The 20,451-nt window shown below is 46.3% G+C and overlaps 2 protein-coding genes across 4 annotated transcripts in view; one reads left to right on the plus strand and one right to left on the minus strand.

The window, feature by feature from the left end:
• Positions 1-20,451, plus strand: part of LRP8 (LDL receptor related protein 8) — a 192,709-nt gene that overhangs the window by 162,627 nt on the left and 9,631 nt on the right. For 2 of the 3 annotated variants that reach the window (XM_061451227.1, XM_061451229.1), the window contains 9 exons: positions 2,781-3,143; positions 9,364-9,486; positions 9,839-9,961; positions 12,806-12,925; positions 13,055-13,180; positions 14,887-15,058; positions 17,476-17,703; positions 18,072-18,190; positions 19,772-19,911. In XM_061451227.1, coding sequence (XP_061307211.1) covers positions 2,781-3,143; positions 9,364-9,486; positions 9,839-9,961; positions 12,806-12,925; positions 13,055-13,180; positions 14,887-15,058; positions 17,476-17,703; positions 18,072-18,190; positions 19,772-19,911 — 1,514 coding nt within the window. The remainder of the gene's footprint in view (positions 1-2,780; positions 3,144-9,363; positions 9,487-9,838; positions 9,962-12,805; positions 12,926-13,054; positions 13,181-14,886; positions 15,059-17,475; positions 17,704-18,071; positions 18,191-19,771; positions 19,912-20,451) is intronic. The other variant, XM_061451228.1, reaches the window with a different exon arrangement.
• Positions 1-20,451, minus strand: part of LOC133268311 (protein zyg-11 homolog B) — a 306,890-nt gene that overhangs the window by 87,973 nt on the left and 198,466 nt on the right. The gene's annotated exons all lie outside the window — the stretch shown is intronic.

The following is a 20,451-nucleotide window of genomic DNA, read 5'->3' on the forward strand; positions in this document are numbered from 1 at the left end:
CTCTGCCCCTGGCTTTAGCTGTGTTGAGTGAGTTACAGGGATTAATCCCCACCTGAGGACAGTGGTGGTGGGAAGGGGGCAGTTAGCAACAGCGAGACTGCAGTGCTTGTTCAGTGGAGGGAGAACTCATAGTCTAGTGCTGTCATCACACTAAATTTAATATTTAAAAGAAAATAAAATAATCATGACCATGCGATTTTTCTAGCTAGCAATTCACAAGCTTCACTGAGAAAGTCCTCATGAGAGGCTGCAAAAGCTGAAGTGCTGCTATTTTCTGGCTGCGATTATCAGTAATTTTAAATCTGTGCTGGGATTTGTAGGTGCAGAGGAGAAGCTTTTGTGCAAACTTCCATTGTCTGTATCCCACACATATGCTTATCAGTCATTAATTTGCCAGTACAGCAGATTTCTGAAGGATCTGAAAGAAAATGCATACAGACAGAAGGAGGGGTGGAGGTGGGACCAGGGAAACAAGGAGGGAAAAAATGGGCTCATTACAGTTGGGGGAAGGAAGTTAATGCACATTTGGAGTGTGTGAATCAGTCAACCTTGACCAGAAATTAGGGATCAAAGGACTATGCAAGATTCTGCTCATTGATCTGTTTCTGAGATTCATCAAAAAATAATGCCAAAAAAGCAATTTCTTCTTCTCAGCCTTGATCTGTTACAGAAAGTGCACATAGCCCTAGAAATGTTCCTGTTTCCCACTTCCTTTTTTAAATAGATTGGTAAGATTATAACTGTGACCTTACATTTCCTACATTTCCACTTGTCACTCCCGTATTACGCATCACCTGAAGAGAGTGTTAGGTTATACCACTGTGTACCGATCGGTAGGGTTAATAGATTATTTCTAGTTATGGGATAAGGATAGAAAAGTATGGTCTATGAAGAAAAAGAGCAGCATTTGGGCAAAAAATGGAGCATTTTAACAGTCTTGATTCTCCTATGCAAAGAAGGGATACTTGTCCACCAGACTGCTCTTATTTCATGTCCATATAAGAGGGATTCATCTCCTATCCTTAATTGTCTAATCTCAGGTCCCTCTGTTTGGAGATGAGAAATGTAAGCCCCACCAAGGAACAGTGCTTGTCCCAAGGTAGGTGGCAGGACTTGGTTGTTGAGGGCATCTTTCTACATCCAGAACACTCTACTGGGTACAGAAGGAGCCTGAGCAACCTTCCTGAACCAGATGATACTTTAGTATTTAACACAAGATGCAACTTTGATGACCACACTGTTGCATTTAATTATTGATGTCAAGTTGGGCACAGCAGCCTGCAGCTAAGATTCTCTTTAACATTTATCCCTGTTAGAGGGATCTTGGGTTGTAACCAGTGCATGGTAGTATTGCATCAAGGAAGGCAAACCTCTTTTTCTTCTAATTAGGCAGATTGCTATTTTGGTACACACAGTAACATCTGGAAAGCTTGAGAGTAAACGGGACAGAACACAGGGCAGGAGGGGAGAGGTGTATGTACTGTCACACTGTGATGTAAAACTATAGGCTGGTTAGGTTAGCAGATACCCCAGCAGGTTTGCAAGCTGGAATGTAAATATGTATCTGTGTACAAGTGCACATATTCTTAATTGCTAGATAAATAGACTTTCATTCCAGGTATAAAACAGGCACAATATTTCGGTAGAATACCGCTGGGTTCCTTTTGTTGGCTGAAAGCTGGGCTATGACAACTCCTTTACCCAGATTCTGCTGATGCACTTGCCACTGCAGTGATTGGTACTATCTGAACTATGTGGTTTATCCTAGGGGCTCTGTGGTAAATAGTTCTGCTTCTGAAGACAAAAAGACTCCCAAGCACAATGTCAAACAAAAAACAACCTTACTGTAATTTATTAGGATATATTTATTGCACTTGTAATTTATCATAGCTGTCACTTTCCTGTATATGACTGAAACTGCAGAAGCAGAATTATTTTTAAGTAACTACCTAGAAGTGCTTAGGGAGAATGTCTTACAGGGTCGTGGTTGCTCCACACCTTGATGAAATAAAATGACTGTGAGCTGCACATTTTTTGGAGTACCTGAAAGTTTAATTTGAGCAGACTTCTCTGGTTCAGCTGCCCAATAGGCTTGAAGAGGAGAGTACTCAGCTTCTTAATCTGACAAACGCCTCATTTGTATGTTAATGTTGAGTTGTGATTTCCAGGGAAGGCGTTCAGTGTGTTGTAAAGGGCCTTACTGGCAGATTGCAGCTAAATTGATGCTCGACTCACTAAATATTTACCCTACACATCCCACTTAATATGTCCAAAACCAGGCACACTGTGAAATCCTGAAACCTGATTCTGTGCTTGTGAAAGTCAGGAAGCTGATAATGTCAGTATGGAGCAGAGCGAAGCTCTGTGGCTTCCACCAGTGCGTGTCAGTGCACCTCCAGCCCACCCTGCAACTTCCATGCTCTTTCCTTGCTGCCACCCCGTACGCTGGGACTTGCCCTTGCCTCAACACCAGGGCAGTGTTGCAGCTGGCCCCCCACTTCTCCTACCTGCAATTCTTGCAGCTGTGCTGCCCCTTGTTCTTCAGGGCTGCCCATGGAGGATGGTATAGCACATCCAGGGAGATGACCACTGTGTCTTTACCTCCTCCTTGCTATGTAGTTTACCATTGGGAATGTAATGTTCTGAGTTAGGACAGTCAATATAATGCTTTTGTGTCCTTGCCCTCCCCTGTCTCAGACATTCCTGATGTGCTAAAGCTGGCACAGTGGTGAGGGGCGGGTTGGAGACTCATAGCTCACCTGTTTGTTTCTATTCCCAAGCCTGTTCTCCCAATGAGTTCCAGTGCAGTAACAAGTCATGCATCTCCATCATCTTCGTGTGTGACGGTGACAATGACTGCGGGGATGGCAGCGATGAAAGGAAATGCTCCCCTCTGACCTGCAACCCCAGTGAGTTCCAGTGCAACAACAGCGTGTGCATCCCAGAGCTGTGGGTCTGCGATAACCAGCCGGATTGTGAGGATCAGTCAGATGAGTCCGTGGAGAAGTGCGGCTACAATGCCAAAGCCCTCAACACCTGCGCAGCTCACGAGTTTCAGTGTGGCAACGGTGAATGCATCCACCTGAACTGGAAGTGCGATGGGGATGAAGACTGCAAGGACAAGTCTGATGAGCAGGATTGCCGTGAGTGTCTGCAGGGCTGGGACAGGGCTGAGGGCCCTCCTTTGTGGGTGAGAGGGGCCCTGTGGGCTGTTTTTTAAGGCAAGTCTTTGATGTCTATGTAGCAACTGTGTGCCTGACAAGGAGTGTTTTGTGTCCCAAATGGCTTGGTTCCCAACCAGCAGGGTCAGGTATATTCCAGACTCCCTTTTATGCTTTTTCCTTGAGGCTTTAGAAAGGAGGTGCAAGAGCTGTGTTGGATGTTACCATGCCTCAGAAGAGATCTGTTTCACTAGCAAGGCAATGAATGGAAAATAGGAAGAATGTTCAAAGCCCTCAGGCTGCATGGTCGGGTCACAGCCTGGAGGTTAGAAGCCACAGTGGTAAAGGGAATATATGATCATCAGGAAAAGAAATAATTAATTTTCTGCCTCTGAAGTTAGAGTATACGGAACAAGGCAGTCAAGAGCAGTACCTCTGAAGAATCCAGTTGGAAATGCACTTTGAGCTTGGCTTGATAAGGCACAGAGCTAATAAATAATGGATTTCTTTTCAGCTGGCTTTATGCATATAACATAGTGTTGTTGCTGTGCGTGGTATTTTGAATGTTTCATCCATTTTTAGCCACTAAACGGTTCACGCTGGTCACTTACCTGAGGAGGGAGAGACACAAGAAACTAAGAGCAAAATGTTGTGCTAAAATATTCATAGTGACAAGATTGAAATAAAATAAAATATTTAAATAGCTGTGTATATTTAGCAGCTTTGACATTGGGCCACCTCTGGGAAGGAAGGCAGCAACTAGCTGCAGAGAACAGACATTCTGGCAAAGGTGCCTAAGAAAATTGACCGCTTTTGCCAACACTATCTTTTCATACCCATGACAACCTGTGGCAGATGTAAATTCAGTGGCAGCTTTAGCAAGAGGAGGAGGATATAGTAAGTCCTGGATACCACTGGTTACACTGCAGGAGAGTAGGGGATGAGGCACAGGTAACCCTGGAACTGCTGTGCCTATAAAAGAGCCAAGGGCTCTTATGAGCAGAGTAGGTGAAGCCAAGTATATTCCGTTAGGAAGAGAGCAGTTTTGACTGCTGTACACAGATATCATTGCTAATAACCCCCTTCTGAGTACAGGTGGATTAGGTAGGATGCCTTTTTCTTCATCTCCAAGAAAGGATACAGGAGTAGACAGAGCTCTTGTGCAGCATGTACTCAGGCAGTACTTCCCGTGACTGAAGCGTTGCAGGGACAGTGGGGTCAGGAGAAAAAGCTGGGTCTTGGCATCCATATCAGTGTGAAGTGACTGTAAGAAGGCTGGGCAGGAGCATGTCCAGTGGAGGTGTGTACTGCTAGCTGAGACAGCCTGTGGTGTTTGGTACCTGTTTTCATGAAGACCTCCTGCAGGCAATCCTGTACTTGTGTCCCTTCTAAATCAGGACATAGCGGCCAAGCCCACATTGCAAACGCAGGTGAAGAACTGGCATCTGGGGCAGGAGACTCCCAGTGGAGCTGATCTCTGTCCCACAGGTTGCATTCCCTGCAGTGATGGCAACCTGGCAGGATGGCTGAGTTTAGACAACTTAAGAGTAGGAAAGGTGAGCTCCCTTGCGTTCCCAAATGGTGAAAGAGGGGAGCAGCTTATAGATGGTGCTTTCTGATGAAATGTCTCTGAAATTTCAGTCCCTGTTGTTTCAGCTTGAAAGGAATTGTTCTAAGTCTTTCACAGGCCCCATTTACTTTGACACTGTGGGGTGAGAGTAGTGCCCAGGTACCTTGCCAAGGCAGATGCAGCTCTCTGTTCCCCATCTTTCTCTCCTGGATCTGACAGACACTGACAATATCCAGCTGAGCAAAAACTGCCGAAATGTGAGGTCCAAAGGCAGCACAGTTCTGACAGCAGCCCTCAGCTACAGAGCAGCTTCACCAAGTAGCACTTCCAGGTACTGCAAGGGCAGCCTCCCTGGGGCAGAAGACACAGCTGGACACCGCTGCAGCACAGCACAGTGCTGACAACCAGTGGAGGAAGGAGGAAATGTGGCAGAATTAGACTTGAGACTGGTATCTCTGACTAGCAGAGATTCAGCATTTGAAGTTTTTTCCAAGTCTCAGCACGGCACAACGTGCAGCTTATCTACCCAGGAGAAACGAGCATGTGAGCTGCTCCTGCTGCTTTCAGTCCTGTGGTCCAGGAAGCAGTGGGATTCAAAGCACCATGTTTTAGCTACTCCACTGCTCCTCTGTACAGAGTGGCTGATTCTGCCATTTTCACCCATGCAAGCCAGGAGTCACCCCAGTGCCACAGATGTGCTTAAGCCTGCTGCTGTTTACACCATGGGGAGGGGGAATCTTTAAGCCAGGAGAGGACTTGTGGCACTGAGTGCTTATGTAGGTGATGGCTTAACTGGGTCAGGGGTCAAAACTGAGGTTGCTTCCCCATCCTAAATGCAGCTGTTGCTTGGGTGCACACGTCTGCAGTAAGAAAGTGACATTTAAGAGCTCTGGAAACTCAGCATCACTACTCATCTGCTGGACTGAAGAGTTTAGGGATTGACATTTATTTTTTCCCCTCTCCATAAATTCTGGTTTTGAGATCAGTACCATGTGGCACACAGGGAGTTAGAGGTGTATGACAGTGCTCTGTCCTGTTAGCATCAGGGACGGCACAAGTACTGGTAGGCTTGACTTGGTTAAAACTGAAGATACCAACACTACAACTCCTCTCACAAATGGGAATCATTTGGGGTTTGCACTCTATAAAAGGGAGAGTTGGGAGCTAATGCCTTAAAAAAGAATGTCATGAGGCCATCACCAGTCATTTGTTATAAGCATTTTGGGGTGATAAACAAGGAGAGCAGAAATGAAGGGTGACAATTGGTGAACAAGTTTTGGCAGCAAGACAGCAAATAAATATGGAATGAGTCATTTCAGGAGAGCTGTGTGAGAACATGGACCGGTTGGGGTTTTTCTTTAGTATATATACAGATATGTATATACGTATTTATAAAATTAACATTACATTAGATTTATTAGTCTCCAAATCTGGAATGATTATATTTTAAAATACCCTTTGCAACTCACATTAGGGCATCCAGGAGGAAGACTAAACAATGCAAATAGAACAGATCCCTTGGGGCCCTTTTGTGCCTCTGTCTCCCCATCTATAAAATGGGGTTGATGCATTTTGCAAGTGCAGGGATTTTCTTGAGATTAAGTTTATTTGGTTGTATGGAAACAGAAGACACAAGAAACATATGCTGAGACTTGGAATCTGGAATGTATCTGCTGAATTTGAGCAGTACAGCTTTGAGCCCAGTATTTGCAAATGGGAAGTGTGTCTGTCTGAGTGTGCCTGTTAATTTAGCAGGGCTTTGGTAAATCGTTCCGTATTTGATTTGCAGAGCAGAAGAGATGGCTGTAACACTGCTGAGATTTCCCTGATTTAAACCCTCCAAAATAGCACAGCAATTTTCTGAACATCTTGTGCAAATAAGCAGCACAGCTCTTCCTTCTTCTTAGGATATTGCTCTGCTTTGGGAATGGCCCTGATGGCAACCTGCTGTCAACTCTGCCAGTGGTGCTGAGGCAGGTTTGTGTCCCAGCTTCAGGATAACAAAGTTCCTGGCCCTCTTCCCTCAAACTTATGCTCTCCAGGCTAGGTATAAACATGGTATTCTCTCTCCTCCTACTGAAAAATGCACCAAGAAATAGAAATGCTGTATGTGTACCTTAATATCTTTGTAATCAGTAAGAGTTGTGACTGCATCTGCTCTTTTTAGATGTCTGTTAAGAGTCTCAGGGGCCATTCCACAGCTTTGCTTGAATGAGAAGTGAGCCAGGAAACCAAGCCTGATCTCCAAACTTCTCTCCCTTCTTGAAGCAAAAGCTTTGGGCAGTGATGTTGTACAACCCCACATGCATGTTTTGCAGTCCCTCTAGCAACTGAGCTAAGAGCTGTGCTGTCATTTCTCTCAGTCTTGCTTGTTCAACATTGTCTTCACAATTCCTGCAAAATTTTCCTTCATCTTGTTTTAGGATTAGAAACCTTTCTATTCTTAGCATCTAACTATAACTGCTCTTTAGAAGAGCTTTGAAGATTACAGTTGAGAACAATTACTAGGTTTTGTAATGCCTGTCTTCCAAATCTGTAGCTGTTGTCATGCAGATTTACTTGATAAAATGGAGACTTGTTCCTGCTCCAGCAGTCAAGACTGCAATTAGCTTTCATTCCATGTTCCACTTTTGTGGGAGTTAATACTTAAAAGAGGTGAAGTAAACTGGTTTTCATGTTGGTGGTGAAGACAAGAAATAATTGTGGCATAGGTGTTTTTGGCTAGGCCGTAGGAAAAGCTTTGCAATGGCCAAGGTTTAGCTCAGAAGAGGTCAAGAGGGGAAGGTGGTCTCTCCATTGGCAGGGCTTCTCCAGGCAGGTGGTTTTATGTGGCAGGAACAGTTCAAGCACAAGTGCCTTTGCTTCCCTGCAGGAGCTCTCAGTGCCACTTCCAAACGTGTGGTCTGCTTTTTCCAGACCACAGCTTTGCTTCCTCCTCTCCTGCATTTTTCTCCATTTAGAGCAGCAGTTTCCACATGCTTAGTTTGGAGCTGCTGTCCCAGATGTCCCACTGAGGTTTCCCATTTCTGTGCCTGGGTTTATTAACTGAAATGTGGCAACACAGCTGGTCCCATAACTCTTCTTATTGCTTGGGATATTTCTCTCTTTTCAGCTTTTTATGAATATAGCGCATATGGCTTTCCTCTCCAAGGAGCAGTGCTATTTCCAAACTTTCCTCATGTGAATACTGTGTATTTCTAAAGGCAGGATTCCTCCCTTCCCCCACCAGTCCTGCAGTTGTGGCTTTTCCTGTCTTTTGTGCCCTTTGCCAGCTGAAGATGCACTAGAGCTAAGTCCAGCAAAGCGGTCATGAATCCAGATCCTGTGTCCTGTGGGATGCAGTCATCAACAATACCGAGCCTTTGTGCAACTGATACTTTATGGTATCGATGCTAACTCATTTCATATCTGTGGCTCATCCTGAATTGTCTGCAAGTAGTAATTTTTATATTAGAACCAGTTTGTCAAATTGTCAGGGAAGATCTGCCACATAGCCCTCACCTCCCATGTAGTAACATTAGTGCTGATCTCCTGTAGCTATTCAGAGGCAGTGATTTTCTGTCATGTGATACTAGGACATAATCAGCAAGATAAAAAGGTTAGAATCAAGGGCTCTCCAGGGTATGCTGCCTTAATAGGATTTGAAGGCAACATCTGTAAGATGGGCCCTTCAGAAGTAAGCTGCAGAACATGTCCCAGGAATGAGGAGCTGGTTTTGCCAGTGAACTGCAAAGGCTGCAGCCTTTTGCTGGCTCGTAAGTGCCTGTACCCTTCTCAGCACAAGTCTGGTCCCAGCTAGGGAGGTCTCTCATTTGTGTAACCCTGGAGAGGGAAACTTGACTGATTTTTGTATGGTCAGTGCAGCTGTGTGTTTTTTTTCCCCCAGCTTTGATATTTACCAGATCTTTTTTCGAGTCTCTAATAATCTGACGTGGGCAAATGAGCTTTGGGCTTGAAATCTGGCCTTACACTGTGGAGGTGGTTTTGCCTGTAACCCCAAGGAACACCAGTTTGCAGTGCAGTGAAGCTCTTCTGCCGCCTTCTGTCTGTTAGCTCATGGGCATTTAGTAACCTGAATGATATGTCTGAGTTCGTAAGCTTTGTTCACAGTGTGGCCAAACCAGCTTTGGCAGAGTCAATACATGTGTGTCTTGCCCATGCCCTTAGCCTGAACGTATTTTGAAATATATCTTAAATACGACTGTTTCTGAAGGAAGGAGAGCTGAGGAGCAGTTGCCTTTGCCTTTCCAGTGCCACTTTGCACTCCTAGTTGGAAGGCAGCCTGGCCTCTTGCACAGACTTAGGACCCCAGAGAGGCTCCACTGCTAATAGTTTTGCTTCCTGCTTGCTTTCTTGTGTCTTACCCAAGAAGCTTCACTGCCTGCACTATTCTGTTTTGACTAGATCTGCTCATATGGGCTTTGGGGCTCTTTTCCCAGGGATGTAGAGAGTGATCTGGGGTGGCAGAGGGGCACAGGAGCTGCCTCAGTTGCTTTGGTGGAAGCAGCGAATGCTCTATGAGATTTGCTGGCAGAGGTGGGAAAACTCCATCAGTGTCAGAGTACATGGCCAGAAGGTACCACAAAAGATTCAAGTCCTGTGTAACTAATGCTTGAATGCATTATCTTAAAGCTCTGGTGACCTGCCAGCCAGATGAATTCCAGTGTGGTGATGGGACCTGTATCCACGGAGCAAAGCAGTGTGACAAGGTGCATGACTGTCCTGACAACAGCGATGAGGCAGGCTGCGTACAAGGTAGGTACAGACAGATCGGCAGTGCTTATGCTCCATGGTGTGAGCCTGTGAGAGCTGTGTGGCCATTGGAAAGGGAAAGAAGCCTGTACTGCTCCTCTGGCCCATGGCAGGCTGTTCCTGTAGAGAGTTTAAGCCGTTCTGGCAGTGGGGTTGTGTGGGAGAGATGATTGTGCTGACCCTGCAGACTGTATGACTTGAAAAGTACCTTGCATGATAACTCAGGCTTTATGTTCATTTGCTTAATCCCATCCTGTTTCTGCTAATGGCATCCTCTTGAAGCTTTATGTCAGGCTGTTCGTTGTCACAAGCCTCGTCTAACTTAGTTGCTTTCCTCTCTTGCCCGAAATGACAGAGTCAGCATGTGAAAGTCCCAGCAAGTTTCAGTGTAAGAGTGGAGAGTGCATTGACGGAGGCAAAGTGTGCGATTCACATAGAGACTGCAGGGACTGGTCTGACGAGCCTCTGAAAGAATGTGGTACAGTACTTGCCTTCTACGTGTTGCTCCTGTTGTAACTGCTTCCCCTCTTCTCCATCTGGTGCTCACAGCTTTGAGTGTAACCACATGTAGCTGCTAATGCTATTTCTCACTCTGCTTCTCTTTCCTTGCCTTTATTCTTTCATCACCCTTCATATGAATATAATTAGTAGCCTAGTCTGATCATCTGTAAGTTTGAACTGTGCCCTTCTCAGCTCAGCTTTTATACTTGGAGGGACGTATGAACTGGGCATGGGTCTAGGAAGCAGGAATTCCCCCTCTCCTCAGATACTAGTGTCCTCTACAGCACAGACCAGTTTATTTAGCCTTACTGCCCAAATTATCTCTGAATTGTAAGATGATGATAGCATCATAACAATTTAACATTGGGAAAATACTTCGGATGTGAAAACATGTAGAGAGATGACTGAGAGATGATTTCATCCATTTTTGGATTTTACATGTTGTTGTTACTTCCCTTAGAAATGACAGCAGGTAATTCTCTGCAACTTCCTGCTCACTCTGGGCTGGTGACAGTGCTCAAGCCATCAGAGCCAGCTCTGCATGCATCAGCAGAATGGAAAGCCCACACCAGAGAGCTGTGCCACTCTCACTAGGGCGGCTCCTCTCTCACCTTTCCCTCCCACCAGACACTGTGGGCACCAGCCCTGATCTGCAGCATTACTCAGATACATTGGATTTGTTCCCCAGTGCAGAAATGTCTCGGGCAGAGAGACTCTTTCCATGATGTCAGGGAGCACCAGTAGCATGGAGATCAGTGCCTGCCCCAGAAATAACTCACGTTCAGGAAGAACTGTCAGTCTTTCTTCTGTATCAGTGCCTAGTGAGGATGCTCTTACCTTGTGCTTTCAGTATGGCCTTGCTTCCTTCTTACACTAATCCCTGTCTTTCTGAGTGGGTGTTGTAACTTGTCTGTCTGTGGAGGTCTCTCAACAAAGCTGACAGCTCAGTTTATCTCAGGAGACAGGGCAATGGCACAGCTCAGCTGGGCTTGGTGCTCAGCTTGGTGCCCTGGCTGACGAGGTGCAGTCCCAAGCTGGCAGTGAAGTGTGGTTTTGAGTCAGGAAGCTGAGCAGAGAATAGCCCCCAAAGAAAACATGTTTCTTTGAGTGATGTGGATTGCTGTGAATGTAACACCCACACAGAAGTAATCCACACAGAAGGCAGGAGATGCAGGACATGCTCCTCATCTTGGTGTGTCTGTCTAGCTGTGTGCTAGACGCTGCAGTGCCCTCCAAGATTGCCAAAAGAAAGCAAGACGGAAGACGGAGCATCACTTGTCTTATTTTAGGCAGGCAGTGAATACACTGCTGAACTTTAGGTAATGGGCAGCAGCTGCCCAGCAGAAAGAGAACAGGTTCATGTCTCTGCCCCAGGCTCCTCCTCAGCTCTGACTGAGAAGTGCAGCAAGTGAACCAGCACTTGATTTACAGTCTCTCCATTCCACAAAGTACCTCTGAAACTATGGGAATCATCTGAGTGAGTTTGCTTGTTACTTGAAACAGCCTTTGTAGTATTTTGCAGAGAGCAGTTGTGCATGTTTATGACCCCATTTTCTGGAGTTCTGTGCAAGGACAGGGATATATGATACCCATTAATAAACATCAGTGACAACACACAGTGACTCTGTGGATGTCTTCTTGGAGCCTAGTGAACTTGCTCTATTAATAATGTATTGATATCTGTATGTGTGTGGCTTTGATAGGAAGGTGAAAGCATCCCAGAGCTGAGATGAGGTTCCTTCTGGCATGATGTTTTCCTAGTCTTCCTGACTTCATTAGCTTGTGGTTGTTTTCATTTTCTTCGAAGAGCACTAGTTTAATGGCTTTGCTATACTGCTCACCTGCAGCGTGCAAGGAAGCAAGAAGTAAGAGATAAATGAAAAATTTGCCTTTAAATTGCATTATAGATTGAAGCAGATGAGTTTTGCTAGTTCTAGTGAGCCCACTATCCCTGAAATCCCACAGCCTCTCTTCAGCAGTCTTACTTAGAGAGAGGACTTTTACACCTTGCATAGGTTAATTATAACAAGAAACGTTACTTCTGACAGGAGACCAGCTTTCCTCAACTTCTCATGCAGTTCCAGTTACAGGGATCCACGTAGTCTGTTTTTCATTTCAGCACTTGAAAGCAGGATCAGAAAGGTGGCCTTGGGATCCAACAGGGACCCAGGAAAGGATTGGGTTCATAAATTGCACGCTTGGGCTGATGCAGGCTGCCAGCAGAGGCTGTAGTGTGGGATGTGCTTGTGGGAGGACTGTACCTCGGTGTTAATGGAGTATCTCTGACAGACTGTACTGTGGTGTTTTCTGGAATTTTCACATAGATCATTCCTTGGAGCTAGATGGGAAAATAGTATTTCAAAATAGCTGGCCCCTGGGAGGTGAGACTCCCCCAGCATGAATTATTAAAGCTCAGAGAGACTGTTGAGAAAAATCAACATGAACTAGTGCATGGGGAAGAAGGAGCCTCCTGGAGAGAGCCCTTAGCTCCCTTGGAAGTTTCTCACATGTGGCAGAACATGCTCAAAGCAGCAGCTCTGTGATGGGATGAGGATGCAGAGACTCACATACACTGTATCCCCAGGGCTCCCTGTTCATTTAGGCACTAGCTTTTCAAACGATCCTACAGTGTTGGTTTGGAATAATAAAGAGCTAGAAAGTGGTATGGTGGTGGCTTCCTATCCGTGAAGTCGCTCATATATTCTGTGGCCAGCTCCTGGCTACCAAAAGCTATGATATATGGGAAAATGTCTCAGGACATCTCTTAATCTTGTTCAGTCTTACAACTAAAAGTCACAGATAATCTGTGTATCCCTTTCAGGTATTAATGAGTGCTCTATGAACAACGGTGGTTGCTCACACATATGCAAAGACTTGAAGATTGGTTATGAATGTGAATGCCCGCCCGGATACAAGCTTCTGGATAAAAAAACGTGTGGAGGTAATTTACATGCAAACAGCAGTCCCTTGTGTTTCACCATACAGAGACGTGATTATATTCACTTCAGCGTTGCTCCATCACAGATGGTTTGATTTCAAGTTATTGATGGGTTTCAAACACTCCTTTCAGACATAGATGAATGTGAGAATCCAGACGCTTGTAGCCAGATCTGCATTAATTACAAGGGGGACTACAAATGCGAGTGCTACGAAGGATACGAGATGGACACCCTGTCCAAGAACTGCAAAGCTGTAGGTAAGACAACACCACAGGCACTTCAACTCTGCTTGCTCAACATCCCAACTCTGATAAGAAAACATGCTTGCAGGGCTGAGGCTGGAGGAACAGAAACAAAAGGAAACTAGCAAAGAAGGAAAGCAAAGACGTTTCATTCCAAGCAGCACAGAACTGCTGCAGCGATAGCAGATGCGTCTCTAGGCAAGAACTACTGATCATGCAGATCAGAATATTTTAACAGTGTACAGAGCAAGATTACAGTCACTAGCTGGCTGTTTGAAGCTGAAACTAGAAAAGAAAGTCTTTTGACAGGTGTTATTAAAAACAGTGCAGCAAAAGCATTTAGTGGTGGTGCTGTTAAAAGGAAGAAAACATGCCAATTAAAGCACAGTGGGTTAGCCACCTCGCCACCCTCCTATGCAAATACCAACATGAACACCAGCAGTTTGCTTGACCTTATTGCAGAAATGAATGTTAATGTCAGAGGGATGGAAAGCTGAATTGCACAAGACTGAGCATTAGCCATGCGGAGGGGGAGGGTATGTTAATGGAAATGGTGGGTCTCTTGGGGAAGGGTGAGTTACCTGCAATACAGAGATGCTTCTCTAGTGCTGTCCTGCACATCTGTGTAGCCTCTTCCTTCCCAAGTTCTATATGGTAGATGCAGTGCCCTGCTGTCCTCATAAAGTCTGTTAGTCTCACACCTGCCATGAGTTAGGACTGATCCAAACCCTGGGACAGTGACCTGCGTGTTGGTTAGAAAATTCTGTTGTGCCCAAGAGTCTGTGCATGACGTATTCCAGAGCTAGAACCTTGTCCCACCTCTTCCCTCTCAGTGTCGTGTTCCTTAGTCCCAATGGAAGGACACTCTTTGCTAGGATCTTCAACTGGCTACTGCGGGAGAGGGCAAGGACATGCAGCTCTTGGTCTAAGCTAGAGACACAGGTGCCTGCCTCCTTCAGTAGGAAACTGTCCTCCACGGGGCCCACTATGAATGTCCATTGAGGCTAAGGTGCTGGCTATGGTCTTCTAAGCAAAGTAACTATTGATATCTGTGTGTCCTGCTCTCTTGTTTCCTGGAAAACTCAGGTCAACTTTATGCTTGAGAGGCTCCAGCCTTGGCTGGCTTGAGATTGTGACTGGAATAGCAGTATCATCAGCACCCAGGCTGCTGGCTCTGACCACCCACCGACCCCCCCCACCCCCCCCCAAGAGAGATGTGAACTGCCTGAGCCCAAATGCTCAGGTGACTGTTGTGAGTTCTGCATGTACATGGCAGTCTAAAATTTCTCTCCAGCAACCAGTCCTGGCTTTGCTGGACTCAGTGTGGCTCTGTGATACCTTGAATCTGTCTGTCTGCCTTCCGGCCAGCCAGCCCACAGCCTGGGCTTTCTTCTCTTCCTTGTCCTGGCCACGAGTCACCAAAATCTGGCCCATGTATATTGTATCTAAAATGTGTGATTGAACGTGAGAACATTCCCCAGACTTTTGCTTGCGGCTTAGCAGAATGGGCAGACCAAGAGCTAGTGTACCTCTAGTGACCACAGAGATGCTGTGGTCCTCCATGTCCACGTGATAGCTCTGCCTCTGGAAGCCATTTACACTTGCTTTTGGTGTGGTGTAAAGCTTCCTTACAAAGCAGAGCTATCAGTGACTGATAAGAGAAATGACAGCTGAGTCTAGCCCTTGGGTCAGCTGCTAAACTGACTGCTTTTCTGTGGTAGGCAAGAGCCCATACCTGATCTTCACCAACCGCCATGAGGTCCGCAAGATAGATCTGGTGAAAAGGGACTACTCTCGCCTCATTCCCATGCTGAAGAACGTCGTGGCCCTGGACGTGGAGGTGTCCACAAACAGGATATATTGGTGTGATCTGTTCTACCGAAAAATCTACAGGTAAGGAGCAAGAGAGGATGAGTGGTTTGGTACCTTCCCAAAGCTATGGTTCAACCTGCACCCTTAAAGGACAGCCTGCAGAGAGCAGTGCAGGGTACCTGAGGGCTTTTCTTCCCTTACTGGATTATCTGTTGTGGCCCAGACTTTTTAAGCTTCTTTAGGAACTGATAAAGAAATCAGGGCCTTGTGCAGTGATCTGGTTTGATAGTGCAGGAAAGCTTTTTATCAGTAATAGATCCTGCTGCATTTGTGCAATTACATGTAGACTCCTGTTTACTGAATCATACTATTGCCAAGCAGTGCTGTGAGAGACTGCTGCTGTGCTGTGTGCTTGCTGTACGTGAAACCACAAGGGGCTGAAAGCACAAAGGAGGCAGATGGGGGGAGCAAGGAGGCAGCAATACAGGTACTGGCTGCCCACTGTAGACTCTGGTAGACTAGGTTTAAATTCACAGCACTTGGCCACAGCACACATTCTGTAATTCTCCTTCCTCCTTGAGCTGTTCTGTGGCATCCATCACAGTATTATGTACCAGGGCTTTGTGAGTGTGCCTAGTTAAAAATGTATTTAATTTTTGTGCTGAAAATCTCCCATGTATATTCTGATTTGCATAGCTATTGCACCCTATTGCAGCTTCTACAGTGATTTGTTCTGGATTTTAGCTAATGATCAGGCAAAGGTTGATTGGTTTCAGTGTGTGGGAGCCAAGGCAGGGTCTCCGTAGACTCTGGTATCTCCCATGCCATTGGCAGGGAAATTTGCACAGGCTGTGCTGAGTATGAAGCACTCGAGTAGCTCGGCAGGTACCCTGAGTCTGTGGGGCTCTGAAAATGGGGAGATAACACAGGAGAAAGCTGCTTTCACTGAGCCTGATTCTGCAGGCATAGGCAGGGTGGGTAAGGGTTTTGTATGCATACACACAGTTACTTGAGACCCACTGCTCCTTCTGCAGCTGACAGCAAATGCCCTGGGGCACTGGGGGCCACTGAACAGCGTGCATACCCTGGACATGGCTATACCAAGCCTTTGTCTTTCTCCAAACAGCAGGATTTTTCTCTTAATGCTACTTGCATGAGCTTTGTTGTAAGTTTCACCTTGTCTGCAGAGCAAGCTGTGCAGTTGTAAATTCTCAACGATTACTGTTTGAGATACTGCTACCATCACTAATATTGAACACTTCTAAACAAAAGGCCACCATGTCCTTCCAGCAGAGAACAGGACTCACCTGCAGGAGTCCTCTGGGGAAAAGCAGTCTATAGCTGAGAGGCTGTCACAGTGTGAAAACTGGGACAGGAGGTAATTGCTGACAAGACATCCCATCTTTCTTAATGCACCTCACTTGCCTTTCCAGCTCCTCTCCTACTGAGGTGATGTCCCCTTTGGGGTGTCAGAAGATCTTTTACAAGATTTAGCTGTTGGGAGAATTGCAGTGTCACCTGTACTTCAGCCCTCCCATTCTGAAAGCCACAGGAGCCTCTCTCAGCTTCCCCACCCAGGGTAGCGAGTGAGGCTGAGGGTACAGTGCAGCAGCTCTCCACAGTGGTGGATGTGAAGTACTGAACACGCTGTTAACACTGAGGAGGAGTTACCTGGCCTGGAGTTGTGCAGTTAGAACACATGCTGCTCATCAAACTGAAACAACAGTCTTTTTTAAGATGTACCAAATTGACCTAAGAGCCAGACTAAGCATGCAAACTCTTAACTCCATCTCAGTTCCCTTGGTGCAATTGATACTGGTGCAGGGGCAACAGTGCAGAATCAGCCTGTGTGCTTGTAGGAGCAACATTGAGTTTCTTACGAAATATCCATGTGGAGTTTGCTGCCTTCCATTAGCGTTTGGAAAGATGTGGAGGCTGCCATTGATGTTTAGTGAACATTTTCTTTGTATCTAATGAGATCACTTGCCAAATTAGTACAGCTCCATGAATCCTTTGATGAATCATAATTAGTTACACAGGTCCTAATTCTGCAGTACATTTAAGCACGTTTCTTTACATGCTGAATTCAACTCTGTTTGGGTGAGAACTGGAGATTATATTTCTAATGTCCATAAATCCCATGAATTGATGCTATTGAAATCAACGTGCCTGAAGTCAAATGTTTTCCTGGATTGTGATTCTATGATTGTGCAGTTATAGCAGGAAGCAGGTAGAAAAATGGAACGCCAGCTCCCTGTTCTAGAAATGCCTGTCACCCAGGTGTAAGGAAATAAGAACAAGCTATAGGAAAGCTGAAGGTTGCAGCACTGTGTGCCATAAAGGTTTCTATGTCACCCACGCAGCAACTTATGCACTTTCTTTCCATGGGGATGCAGAGGTGCTACCTGGCATTCAGCTTGTCTGAGGGACAACCCCATGCACGTGTGCATGGCCCTGTCTCTGCCACATCAGTGCCATGATGAGTCCTGTCTTTGCAGTGCCTACATAGACAAAGCGAGTGACACCGCCGAGCAGGTGATTCTGATAGACAGCCAGCTGAACTCTCCCGAAGGACTGGCAATAGACTGGGTCCATAAGAACATCTACTGGACAGATTCTGGAAACAAGACCATCTCAGTGGCCACTGCAGATGGAAGCAGGAGGAGGACACTTTTCAACAGTGACCTCAGTGAGCCAAGAGCCATTGCTGTTGATCCCACACGGAGGTAGGTGTGAAGACCACAAACACTCCCTTTGCCAATGGAGATGTTCCAGTCATCTTTCTGCCTCTCTCACAAACTTGTGGGTGGTTCTTAACCTCATCAAGACTTCAGGTGCCCTTTAAGATAGATCCATTGAACTGAAATAGGACTGCTGAGATAGTTCAACTGAGTCTTTGAAAGGCCACAGCTTGCACTTCTGGTGTATGTCCTGTGGCAGAGAACCCGTGGAGCAGTATGTGGCTCCATTAGGTGCATACTAGGATTCACTGAAGAGGCTGAAGAGAGAACAGGGCACGTTCTACCCTGATTATTAGTGCAGATTTCTTGCGCTAGAGTCCAATTTACTGTGTTGTTCCATCTTCCTCCTTCAGGTTCATGTACTGGTCTGACTGGGGAGACAAAGCTAAGATCGAGAAGGCCGGCCTGAATGGCGTGGGGCGGCAAGTGCTGGTGACAGACAACATCGAGTGGCCGAATGGCATCACACTCGGTAAGAGCTCAGAGAAGAGCTACAGCACCTACTGTGGCTGACATCAATTCATTTTGTTGTTAATTGTGAAAACAAAATTGTCACTGCACAAAGGCAGTACTGAGTGTGTACATCAAGGGAAGCCACATGGCTTGCAAAGCCCCTTTCACCTCAACATGCCTGCCCAGCCAGTCGGGCTCAGGGTGATGAGATGGAACCCATCTTGGCTTGTACCTTGCATCCTATGAAGAGAGGCTGAGAGCTGGGCTGATTCAACCTGGAGAAGGCTCCAGGGAGACCTTACAGCAGCTTCCAGTGTCTAAAGGGGCTACAGGAAATCTGGAGAGGGACTTTTTACAAGGGTCTGTAGTAACAGGACAAGGGAAATGGCTTTAAACTGAGAGAGGGGAGATCGAGATGAGATCGTAGGAAAAATATTTTTCACAATGAGGGTGCTGAGGCACTGGCACAGGGTGCCCAGAGAAGCTGTGGCTGCCCCATCGCTGGCAGTGTTCAAGGCCAGGTTGGACACAGGGGCTTGGAGCAACCTGCTCTAGTGGAAGGTGTCCCTGCCTGTGGCAGGGGAGCTGGAACAAGATGATCTTTAAGGTCCCTTCTGACCCAAATCATTGTATGATCCTGTTGGCCCACAGTGGGCTGTGGTCACTCTCGCTGCACACCAAGTATCAGGAGAATGGAGATTTCCTGCTCTCAGGGAACTACAGGGAACACCTTCCTCTGGAGTTACAACTGTCTGTGTTTGACACCATGTAAATGTGAGGTCCTTTGCTTGGTTTTATATCTGAAAATTCTGGCCATGACAAGGATGGAGGAGAAAGTGCTGGTGTTGAAGTGCTACTGCTGTGAACAAATAATTTTATCCTTTAGTAATTAAGAAATTAATTAATGACTTGTTTAATTACAGAACTTGTTTTGTGCTGGCACTCCTCCACTGGCATTCTGTTCAGTGAATCTCATCCAAAATGAGTGAATTTACTCCAAGAAGAGAAATTCAGTGCTTAGTATTCTAAGTAACACTGAATCCTTCCCTTCTCCTCTGACCTGCACCCTCCCCAAAACCTGTTTGGCTTTGGTAGGAGTGTCCCCCCCCACCAGCCTTCCCCCACCTGGAGCACAGCAAGGCTTCGGGACCCAGGATGATTCTTCCCTGAAAATGTGTAAATCACAGCTCCTTCAGAGAGGTGTTTCATTTGTATCACAGTTGTCCTCCAGCAAGAGGCCAAGGACTGAATAGTCTTGAGAGAGATGAAGCTTCTCCCTCAGGCACTGATGAGTGTGACTCTGGGAAGCCCAGACCGCTGCTGGCCTGCTCCTCTTGGTAACAAAAGGACCTCATTGTACAAAGCTGTCAGTCAGCCATTCCCCACACACAACAGAATGTTCCTCCTTTTTAATCTTATTTATAGGGTCTTATCCCAGCATATCTGGGCACAGAGTCAAAATCAGAACTAGTGTTAAAAAAAAAATAGGGCCCAATAATAAAGAGATTAGTCATGCTGCCAGCGGGAAAAACATGCTGGGCAAGAGAAAAAGAGTGCAGGAGCTGTGTGTAATTCTGCTTCATTGTGTTTCACTTCTCAGATTTGCTGAATCAGCGTCTCTACTGGGTAGACTCCAAATTGCATTCACTGTCCTGCATTGATTTCAACGGCAGCAACAGGAAAGTTCTGATCTCTTCTGTGGATGATCTGAGCCATCCTTTTGGCTTAGCAGTGTTTGAGGTAAGAGTCAAAACTGGCTGCAGAACAGACTGGAGGCTGCAAGAGGCTATGCCTTTTGCATAGCAACGAAAGCTCAGCGAGGGCGGTCGCTGCTGCAGAAACTGATCAACCTGGTGTGGGTTCAGTGGGGGAAAGTATTCTCTAATGCCCTTAATCAGGAGCAGTGTGTCGGTCGTATCATGCTTTTACCAAATGCAGCACGAGTGGATCCATGAGGATAGTGGTGCCCAGCATAACACCTCCCACAGAACTGGAAAATGGGGTTTCCCTGGTTTGAACTGAGCCAAGTGTTCATACAAAGGCCAGGGAGTATCTGTGCAGCAAGGGCCTGGCAGGGCTCCCCCTGCAGTCACTGGAACCAGTGCGTTGCTGAGGGAGGGGTACTTGGCATTACAAAGATGCGTGTTCACCTGGTACTGAAGGGGTCGTCAGCCAATTCTCTTTCAGGCTGAACTGCTCCAGGTGTGAGACACACACACAAACCCTGCCACGTATCAGAGCGACCTCCCTGTCCCCAGAACTGCAGCTCTAATCCTACAG

The sequence above is a fragment of the Pezoporus flaviventris genome, unplaced genomic scaffold (genome assembly GCF_033815535.1).
Source record: "Pezoporus flaviventris isolate CSIRO_AGI_PZ_B2104156 unplaced genomic scaffold, CSIRO_AGI_Pfla_v1 ptg000013l, whole genome shotgun sequence".
Lineage (NCBI taxonomy): Eukaryota > Metazoa > Chordata > Aves > Psittaciformes > Psittacidae > Pezoporus > Pezoporus flaviventris.